This window comes from Bos indicus, chromosome 3 (genome assembly GCF_029378745.1).
Source record: "Bos indicus isolate NIAB-ARS_2022 breed Sahiwal x Tharparkar chromosome 3, NIAB-ARS_B.indTharparkar_mat_pri_1.0, whole genome shotgun sequence".
Taxonomy (NCBI): Eukaryota; Metazoa; Chordata; class Mammalia; order Artiodactyla; family Bovidae; genus Bos; species Bos indicus.
The window spans coordinates 116,209,600-116,219,785 of NC_091762.1; the positions used below are offsets into that span (position 1 = coordinate 116,209,600).

The 10,186-nt window shown below is 47.1% G+C and overlaps 1 protein-coding gene across 2 annotated transcripts in view; it reads right to left on the bottom strand.

Moving 5' to 3' along the window:
* Window positions 1–2,038, bottom strand: part of IQCA1 (IQ motif containing with AAA domain 1) — a 188,419-nt gene extending 186,381 nt beyond the window's left edge. For both annotated transcript variants that reach the window (XM_070786938.1, XM_070786937.1), the window contains exon 1: window positions 1,772–2,038. In XM_070786938.1, the coding sequence (XP_070643039.1) occupies window positions 1,772–1,782 (11 nt within the window). In that variant the 5' untranslated portion in view covers window positions 1,783–2,038. The remainder of the gene's footprint in view (window positions 1–1,771) is intronic.
* Between the last annotated feature and the right edge of the window lie 8,148 nt (window positions 2,039–10,186).

Here is a 10,186-nt window from a genome sequence, read left to right on the forward strand (position 1 = left end):
CCATCCAACCATCTCACCCTTTGTCGTCACTTTCTCCTCCTGCCTTCATCTTTCCCAGCATCAGGATCTTTTCAAATGAGTCAGCTTTTCATATCAGGTGGCCAAAGGATTGGAGTTTCAGCTTCAACATCAGTCCTTCCAATGAATATTCAGGACTGATTTCCTTTAGGATGGACTGGTTGTATCTCCTTGCATTCCAAGGGACTCTCAAGAGTCTTCTTCAACACCAAAAGCATTAATTCTTCGGTGCTCAGCTTTCTACCTTCTCATCTTCCTGCAATCAAGAACCTCAGCTCCTCTCTCTGCATGCTGGGGCCTGTGCCCTCGCTAGCAAGGACGTCACCCACTTCTCCTTCCTCCTCTCATTTCACCCCACTTCCTTTACGCTGGCCATTCCCTTCAACATACAAACAGACTATTGTTTCCTATCTTTAAATCTGTCTCCGGACCCCATTTCCCCTGCCACCAGCTACAGCAAAATGCCTTTAAAAACCCAGCTTTGCACCGTCTACAGTTTCTCCCCTCTTCCTCTCTCCTACATTCACGTGAGTCCATCTTTCTACTCCATCTCACCCATGAAGGTCAAGGCCACCACAGGACTCCACATCGCTGCCCCCGGCCAATCCTCAGCCTTCTTCTGGCCTGCCTCAGCAGCCTCTGACAGAGTCTGCTACTCCCTCCTCCCAGAAACTGCATTCATTTTCCTCCTGGCTCCACAGTTGTGTTTCTTCCTCAACAATCATGCCTGTAATTCCTCTGCTTGTTTCTCCCCCACCATCTCTTGCCATTGGATGGCCAAGTCTGAGTCCTTGAACCTGCTCTCTGTTCTGTCTACACTCATCTCCTGTCTCATAAAAATTGTCTATGCCAACAGCTGTAGAATTTATATTTCATACACAGACCTCTGGTCTGAACTCAAGTCAGCTGCCTACTTATGCTCACTGGATGTCCAACGGGCATCTCAAACTAAACATCTCCGAAAATGAACTGCTGATCTCTCCAGCCGCAAAACTCTGCAAGCCCTCAGTCTCAGCCTTACTGCTTTTCTTTTCTGACCTGGAAAACAGGGTTACTGAGAGCTAGAAATCAGGCAGGAGTTGCAGTGCTTCTGGCATCATGTTCCTGCTGTATACGAACTCCTTAGCCCCTATGTGCCTGAGTCCTCCACTGCAAATGGAAATAATAATACTAACAGCTCCGACGTTGCAGGGGAGTCATGAGTTATTACATTTCGAGTGCCTGCAGAGTCACCACTGTAACAGGCATTTGAGATGACCAGCAACAACTGCTGGGCTACTGCTCTGTAACTGGCACGACGCTGGGTGAAGACTCTTTGCGGCCACGGCCTCCTGACTGGGGTTTCTTGCTGGAAAGCGAAGTGGTACAATAAAGCCTCCTCCTTAACTTAAAGATAGGGGCCAGGGTGTTTTCACAAAGCAACGAACATTGCTGGGAAAGATCAAGAAAAAAGCGGACGCAGACAGCACTTCCTCAAAAATAAGTCCACAAGGGCTCAGTGGGCGTAAAGTAAGCACTGTGTTTGGAGGAGCTCTTCTCTATTGGGGCCGTGGGGGAGCGCGAGGGGAGTTGGAGCATCTGAGGAAAAGGCATGCCCTGTCCGCAGAAGCTGACAGTCTGTGCTGAGGTGTATCTTTATTTGCTAAAACTGCAAAAAGAAGGGGTGTAGGAGAAAAGAAAAGGAAAAGAGCAAGCTATCTTTTTGCCTGAAGAAGCCCACTCCACGGCTGCGCCCGGGCAGCGCCTCACTTACGCGTTCGACATGTTGGCTGTTTTCCCTCTTTGCCTCGCCTGCCGGGAAGCTCTTCTGTCGTCCTCTGATGCGCGGCTGGCTGCAGGGTCGGGGCACCACCAGAGGGGCTGGGGGAAGGTGCTTCCGAGGGAGGGACTGGGAACGGGGATATCCTCTGACTTCGGGAAGGGAAAGGCGGTAGGAAGGGAATGCCTACACTCTCCAAGACGGGGGATTCCAGAGCCTTCCTTTAGGAGGCTCGGGAACTTTGGCCACCCAGCGAGACGCGCGAGGGGGAACCTAGCAACGGAGACGCTACGCCTGCGCAATACGCAGTGGAGGGGGCGGTCCTTTCTGCCGCCCCCTGCGTGCTATGCGCCTGCGCAGCGCTGCCTGCTGTTTCCCTGGCAACCGCGCGGGGCGGAAGCTACTGCATTATTGGTGGATGCGCAGGTCTGAGTCACCATCTCTCAGCAACCACCGCGAGGCGTTTGCTCCTCGGAGTACCCGCCCGGCGTTCCCCTGAGCTGGCCCCACGTCCCATACACCCGCTCTTTGTTCTCCACGCCCGCGTCCCGCTTTCTCTTTTGCACATTTTCATCCCCACTTTGAGATACGTAGCCTTGGACTAGGTCCTTAATGATTGTAGCCGCAGTCTTCCCATCTGTAAAGTGGTGTAGCAGTCTTTCGTTCTTTTGAAACCTTACTGGGTATCTACTCTGTACCAAGCACAGACTTCAGTTCTAGGGGTGCAGAGTAGATGCAGATGCTGCCTTTCTTGGGTTTAATGAAAATGGAAAAAGGCGACAGTGCATTGTAAGTGTAAGATGCCTTGTGGATGTTAGCGTTTAGCAGGCCGCTGTGAGTGTTTGGGTTCCTTGTTCTGTCATTACCTTTCGTATCTGTTGAGATTTATTTGCAGACTTGATAATCTGCAGTACCTACTGGAACGTATTCAGAACGAATGCAGCTGAAAGGTATAAAGAAACATTTCTGAAACGAATGAAGTCTGCAGATCAAAAGTTCTCACTGTGTTCCAGGAAAAACTGACATGGAACAACCAACACAAGATATCCTGAGTATGTTATTGAACTTCAAGGAGAAGTGGTACAGGGAATCTGGCTGGTCTCGAATTTCTCCATAGTAGCTTATCAATTTCAGATGAAAAGGTAGCGATATTTCTAAGGTTCCTGAGGAAAAATGTGAACCAGGATATTTCTACTGGTTGTAGTTAATTTTCCAAAATATGAAAGCTCTCAGGAAACACAGCATTGTGTAAACTGGCATGTTTTCAAATGCAGGTAATAGAAAACCACTGGGTTAATGTCCAATGGCTTAATAGGAGAATTTATAATCTTCCTTAACAACAAGGATAGAGCTGAGGCTGTTTTGGAGCTGAGTATTCAGTGGCTCAAGGACATCACCAGTCTTTGATGGTCTTTCCATCTTTTGGAGCGGTCAGTCATCCTTAGAATGCTGGGTGACTTCCCTTTGCAGTGGCTCTACAGCCTCACTCTGTAACATTAAGATAGAAAAGGACCAGCTGAGAACTGCGACCTCCAATGGCAACTCACTCCAGTACTCTTGTCTGGAAAATCCCATGGATGGAAGAGCCTGGTAAGCTATAGTCCGTGGGGTCGCAAAGAGTCGAACACGACTGAGTGACTTCACCTTCACCTTAAGCAGCATTTACCTGCATTAAGAGAGAGGTAGATAGTAGAAGAACTGTATCAAGAAGTGTAGGCTGTTATGTAAGGCAGCATTCCATGTGTGCCCATGAGCTTTTCTAGAAAATAAAGCACTTGTTGACGAAATCCAGCAATTTAAAGATACAAGCCCTGTGAAATAAAAGAGCAGGCACTCAGTATAAGAGAGACAAGTTCTCCCAAGGTCCACATACCAGGAAAACAAACATAATTGTTCTTTGATTACACTCCACGACCTTTGCTTTCTATGCCAGGGACTGTTGAGGACCTGACCTACATTCATTCATTAAATCTTCCTACTAATTTTATGAGTCGAGTAATATTTTCATCCTCATTTTATACATGTGGAATTTTCCAGGTAGAGAGACTCAGAGAGGTTAATTCTATATCCAAGGCCATCCTCCACTTCATGGTAGAGTTGCTATTCGGACCACCTGGTACTCTCCCTTTAAAGACCACACACCTAACAATTATCATTTTATTGGTAGCAACAGTTATCTTATTGGATATTTGTTTAAAATTTTGGTTTCCTATGAGACAAATGTTACTAAAGATCAGTTCAGTTCAGTTCAGTCGCTCAGTCATGTCCGACTCTTCACGACTCCATGAACCACAGCTCACCAGGCCTCCCTGTCCATCACCAACTCCCAGAGTCCACCGAAACCCATGTCCATTGAGTTGGTGAAGCCATCCAACCATCTCATCCTCTGTCATTCCCTTCTCCTCCTGCCCTCAATCTTTCCCAGCATCAGGGTCTTTTCAAATGAGTCAGCTCTTTGCATCACGTGGCCAAAGTGTTGGAGTTTCAGCTTCAAAATCAGTCCTTCCAATGAACACCCAGCACTGATCTCCTTTAGGATGGACTGGTTGGATCTCTTTGCAGTCCAAGGGACTCTCAAGAGTCTTCTCCAACACCACAGTTCAAAAGCATCAATTCTTTGGTGCTCAGCTTTCTTTATAGTCCAACTCTCACATCCATACATGACCACTGGAAAAACCATAGCCTTGACTAGACAGACCTTGGTTGACAAAATAATGTCTCTGCTTTTTAGTATGCTGTCTAGGATGATCATAACTTTCCTTCCAAGGAGTAAGAGTCTTTTAATTTCATGGCTGCAGTCACCATCTGCAGTGATTTTGGAGCCCAGAAAAATAAAGTCAGCCACTGTTTCCACTGTTTCTCCATATATTTGCCATGAAGTGATGGGACCGAATGCCATGATCTTAATTTTCTGAATGTTGAGCTTTAAGCCAACTTTTTCACTCTCCTCTTTCACTTTCATCAAGAGGCTATTTAGTTCTTCTTCACTTTCTGCTATAAGGGTGGTGTCATCTGCATATCTGAGGTTATTGATATTTGTCCCGGCAATCTTGATTCCAGCTTGTGCTTCCTCCAGCTCAGCGTTTCTCATGATGTACTCTGCATAGAAGTTAAATAAGCAGGGTGACAATATACAGCCTTGACGTACTCCTTTTTGTATTTGGAACCAGTCTGTTGTTCCATGTCCAGTTCTAACTGTTGCTTCCTGACCTGCATACTGGTTTCTCAAGAGGCAGGTCAGGTGGTCTGATATTACCAACTCTTGAAGAATTTTCCACAGTTTATTGTGATCCACACAGTCAAAGGCTTTGGCATAGTTACTAAAGATAGTATTTCCCAAACCATTTTCCTTTAAGAAAAAAAAGTTGCTACTTAATCATGTGAATACTCTAGAAAAGGTGACTTTGTCCTCAGTATTTAATTATGCAGCTTCCTGATCATACCACCGGGTCTCTGAGCAAATTCATCTTTTTGGTCTTCTGAATATATATGAAGTCATTTGGATAAACATTGAGTGATGCCCATTCTGTATTTATTTGGTCTCCAAAATCAGTGTGGACAGTGACTGCAGCCATGAAATTAAAAGACGCTTGCTCCTTGGAAGAAAAACTATGACAAACCTAGACAGCATATTAAAAAGCAGAGACATCACTTTGCTGACAAAGGTCTATCTAGCAAAGCTATGATTTTTCAGTAGTCATGTATTGATGTGAGAGCTGGACCATGAAGATGGCTGAGTGCCAAAGAATTGATGCTTTTGAATTGTGGTGTTGGAGAAGATTCTTGAGAGTCCCTTGGACTGCAAGGAGATCAAACCAGTCAACCCTAAAGGAAATCAATCCTGGATGTTCATTGGAAGGATTGGTATTGAAGCTGAAACTCCAATAATTTGGCTACTTGCTGTGAAGAGCTGACTTATTAGAAAAGACCCTGATGCTGGGAAAGATTGAAGGCAGGAGGAGAAGGGGATGACAGAGGATGAGATGGTTGGATGGCATCACTGACTCAATGGACATGAGTTTGAGCAAGCTCCAGGAGACAGCGAAGAACTGGGAAGCCTGGTATGCTGCAGTCCATGGGGTTGCAAAGGATTGGACATGACTGAGCAACTGAACAGCAATTTATTCCAAGCACAATGGTTCTCACTGTGCAATAGGAAGAGATCGGTCTGATATGAACGAATCCTGCCTTCCAGGAGCAGAGGTGGTAGTGACCCAGGGGAATGATAATCTCAGGCTTCCTTATCCTGGGAACATTCCTGAAGGAAGGACAGACCCAGAAGAGCCTTGTCTGATTTACTTCTGTCTCAGATACTTCAGGCCCTCAGGACATGTCTGTTTCTTGAGCATCCCTTCTTGCCCAGGCTCTGGCAGAGAGAGGGACCTTCTGGCCTCTTGAGGAAGTCCACTTGCCTTGGGACAACTCTCACTATTAGCCTTTTTCATCAAAGCTCTAGGGCAAAACAGAATAGCCCTCTTCTTACAGGAGCAGCCTTTTAAATGCTTAAGCCCATTAAAATGTCTGCTTCCCACAAGTCTTCTTAATTACAGGGTTCAGTTCAGTTCAGTTCAGTCGCTCTTTGCGACCCAATGGGCTGCAGCACGCCCAGTCAAGTTCTTCAACACTAGTTCCCTTGCCATCAGTCACTCTGTATCTCTGTTCACTGTCAGTGTCCTTTAGACATAGACCGATGGATCAGAACCTTCCAGGTTCAGGCTGGTAGGTGCTCCATCAGGCAGCAACAGGGGCCCCACGTTGGCCTTTGCCCCTTCCATCTGTTCTTGGGCAGTCACAGTCAACCAAACCTCTAAATCGCCCCAGAGTCCGCCTGCTGAGCCCCTTCTGTCATTCAGCATGCCCACCGTGCCAGCCAGGTCCTTGTCTCTCCTCAGATTTGATCCAGACCATCGATGAGAATGTTCTCTATGAGAAAGCTGGAGAGCCTGGCAGCCCAGCACTAGCAGTGTGTCTAAGTGAGCATCAGTCTGACACGTTATCTGCCTCCCCTGCCATCGTATCACCTCTTGGTCCTCAACAAGTCCATGAGACAGAGATGCAGTCGAGTTTGTCACCAGTATAGAGCTCTCTCTCTTTCTACAGTTTTGTTCTTCTCCACTAAGCTGGTCACTATGGCAACTGAAAATTCAGATTATCTTGCATGCTTTGTTGTAGAGAACCCACTTGTCCCTGCTTCCTTTTTCTAAGAACCCATAAATTGGTTTTTTTTCCCACTTTATTTTTTTTTAATTGAAGGGTATTTGCTTTATAGAACTTTGTGGTCTTCTGTCTTACATCAACAAGAATCAGCCATAGGTTGATTCCCTCCCAAACCTCCCTCCCCTCTCCCTGCCCACCCCACCCTTCTAGATTGTCACATAGCCCCCGTTTGAGTTCCCTGAACCATACAGTAAATTCCCGTTGGCTAGCTCTTTTACATATGGTAATATAAGTTTCCGTGTTTCTCTCTGCATATATCTCACCCTCTCCTCCCCTCTCCCCATGTCCAAAGTCTATTCTCCATGTCTGTTTCTCCGTTGCTGCCCTGTAAATAAAGTCATCAGTACCACCTTTCTAGATTCCATATATATGTGTTAGTATGTGATATTTATATTTCTCTTTCTGACTTACCTCCCTCTGTATAATAGGCTCTAGGTTCATCCACCTCATTAGAACTGACTCAAATGCAAATCGTTTTAATGATCTATTCTGGATCCACTATGAAGTTCACTAGACCAGAACCTAACCTGCTTTTCTTTTCTGAAACACCAGTCCCTGCTCTGCACAAACCCTCCTTTCCAGGACAGCATGGTGATTCAGCCAGCCCAGGGACCTGGCTCCTCACACGTGAGTCTCCTGAGAAGTCTGTACCAGAGTTAAAACAGCACAGAGAAGCTCCACCCTCTCTGACTCCTCTGTCCTCCCTAGTCCATCCCAGAGTCCTTTCCTGTTAGAGTCCCTCTTCTGGCAGGAAAATACCAAGTTCATTTTGTTCAGTGGCCATACTCTCTGCTTCCCTGGACATCTGGCACCCTAATCATTATTCTGACTCACCTTTCTGTAATTTCCTCTAAATCAACCCCGGTGGCTCAGACGGTAAAGAATCTGCCTGCAGTGTAGGAGACCTAGGTTTGATCCCTGGGTTGGGAAGATCCCCCAGAGAAGGGAATGGCAACCCACTCCAGTATTCTTGGCTGGAGAATTCCGTGGACAGAGGAGCCTGCTGGGCTACAGACCATGGGGTCACAAAGAGTCAGACAAGACTGAGCAGCTAACACACACATTTCATTTAGAATGAAAATGCCTTTTTACACGGCCTCATAATCTGACCGCCAGCTCTCTGGGAAAAGTCATCGCTCTCTGATATGTGTGATGTCCCTGGGCAGCTGTTTACTGATACCCTTCTACACAGAGCCCCACACTCAACCCTGTGCAGTTGACAACGATGACTGGGAAATTCTGGCTCCCCAGAGGAGAGGAGAGGAGAGGAGAGGAGAGGAGAGGAGAGGAGAGGAGAGGAGAGACAGGTCTCAGGTGATTAAATGCCACAGTGCCAAGTTACCTGGGAGTTTAGAAGAGAGAGGGATCACCGTGCACTTGGGGAAGGAGAAGGGGTGATGCAGCCTGTGAAATTTCAACTGGCTTTGACCTGAAAAAACAGAAAGAGAACATTCCAGGCAAAGGAAACAACATGGGAAAAGACTTAAAAGCAGAAGTGTGGGGAGCTGTTTATCTGATGGTCTCCATTTTGATCTGATCTGGGAACAAGCTTGGCATCCTAGCGTGAGGCCAGATGGTGTCTGTGCTCAGTAGCTGCCAGAGAAGTTTGGACTGAACTCTATGGACCAGGGAGGTCCACTTGGGCAGAGGGTGGACGTGATCATGGGGCTGCGAGACCAGTGAAAAGTCGAGAAGTACAGATGAGAGGGTAAATGAGATGAGGTATGAATATGGGGGACAGCATTCAGCCATAAAAACAACAGCCTTCTGATGTGTGTCTTAATATGGATGAACCCTGAAATAAGCCAGATGCAAAAGGACAGATATTGTATGAGTTTGTTTAACGTGCAATATCTAGAATAGGCACGTTTATAGAGGCAAAATGTAGTTTAGCAGTTCCCAGGGGCTGGAGGGGGAGGAGGGGTGGAGAGCTGTTGCTGAACGAGTGCAGTTTCGGTCTGGTTGCTGAACGACTTTGGAAATAGCGCTGATGTGTGTGGGACATTGTGGTGCAGTTAATGCCACCGAACTGTATACTTAAAACTGGCTTAAATGGCAAGTTGTGTGCCATGTATATGATGGAATTTGGCCTGCGAAGGTCGGTGGAGTCGGCAGCACCCGCAGTTTGGGTAAGTCTCTCCGTAACCCGCAGCAGCCCAGGTGTACCGGGAAGACTGCATGTCCATCTCCAGGGACCAGCACGCCTGTGTGCCTCCACAGGGAGCGATCCAGGGTCACGGTGCGTCTCTTCCATCCTTTGCACCATTCAGATTTCCCCAAAAGCCCCCAGCATACGGATCATGCTTATTAGTCCGTAAGGTACAGGATGTCGTTTTTTTCTCCTTTAATACTTTATTTATTTGTAAATTTACTTTTTGTTGGCATCACGCAGCCTGTGGGATCCTAGTTCCCTGGCCAGGGATGGAACCTGTGCCCCCTGCATTAGAAGCATGGAGGCTTTACTGCACCACCTTGGAAGTCCCTCCTTTAGTGCTGTAATTACCCCACTGATGCTCAAAAATAGGTTAGAATGTAATCAGGCAAACTATAAGCTGATTTGAAAGTTCATTTGAATGATTTATAAGTTCATTTGAAAATAGGAGCTGGGTGCTTTATGACCATGAATGGAATAATTGCAGGCAACCAGAACATCAGACACCCCGTCCCAATCCTTCCATTGTCTGCCAGGGTGACTTGAAGTGGCCCGGGGAACATTTCTGAAACTCGGTGAGAACAGACCTCCCCCCAGTCTCCACCACCCCTCATCCCTGAGAGCCTGAGGTTTGTCTCCTCCTTCAGTGTCTTTGAATTGCCTTGAGTTGGAAAACTGGATGTTACAACCCTGTGTGCTTGAGAGTCTGGAGGTTTAGTTCATGATGTTTTCCTGAAGACTCAGTACGTGAGCCTTGTTGACAGTTTTCCCTACTTCCCTCATGCAGCGCATGGGACAGGACTCGTCTTTCAGAGGCGGGTTCCCTTACCCCCCAGGGTGGCTGGTGTGCAGGTTGTCCAGGGAGTTTGGGGAGTGATGGCTGCGGTCCCTCCCCTGACGCAATGGGCTTTGAAGTGGAATGGACCTTGGTTCAGTTCCCATGTGATCCTCGGATGGGCCTGCAGAGCAGCAGGCAGAGGAAATGGGATGGATAGAAGTGAAAAGGTCTGAAGTTCAGCTGGAATTTGATGGTCTTCTCA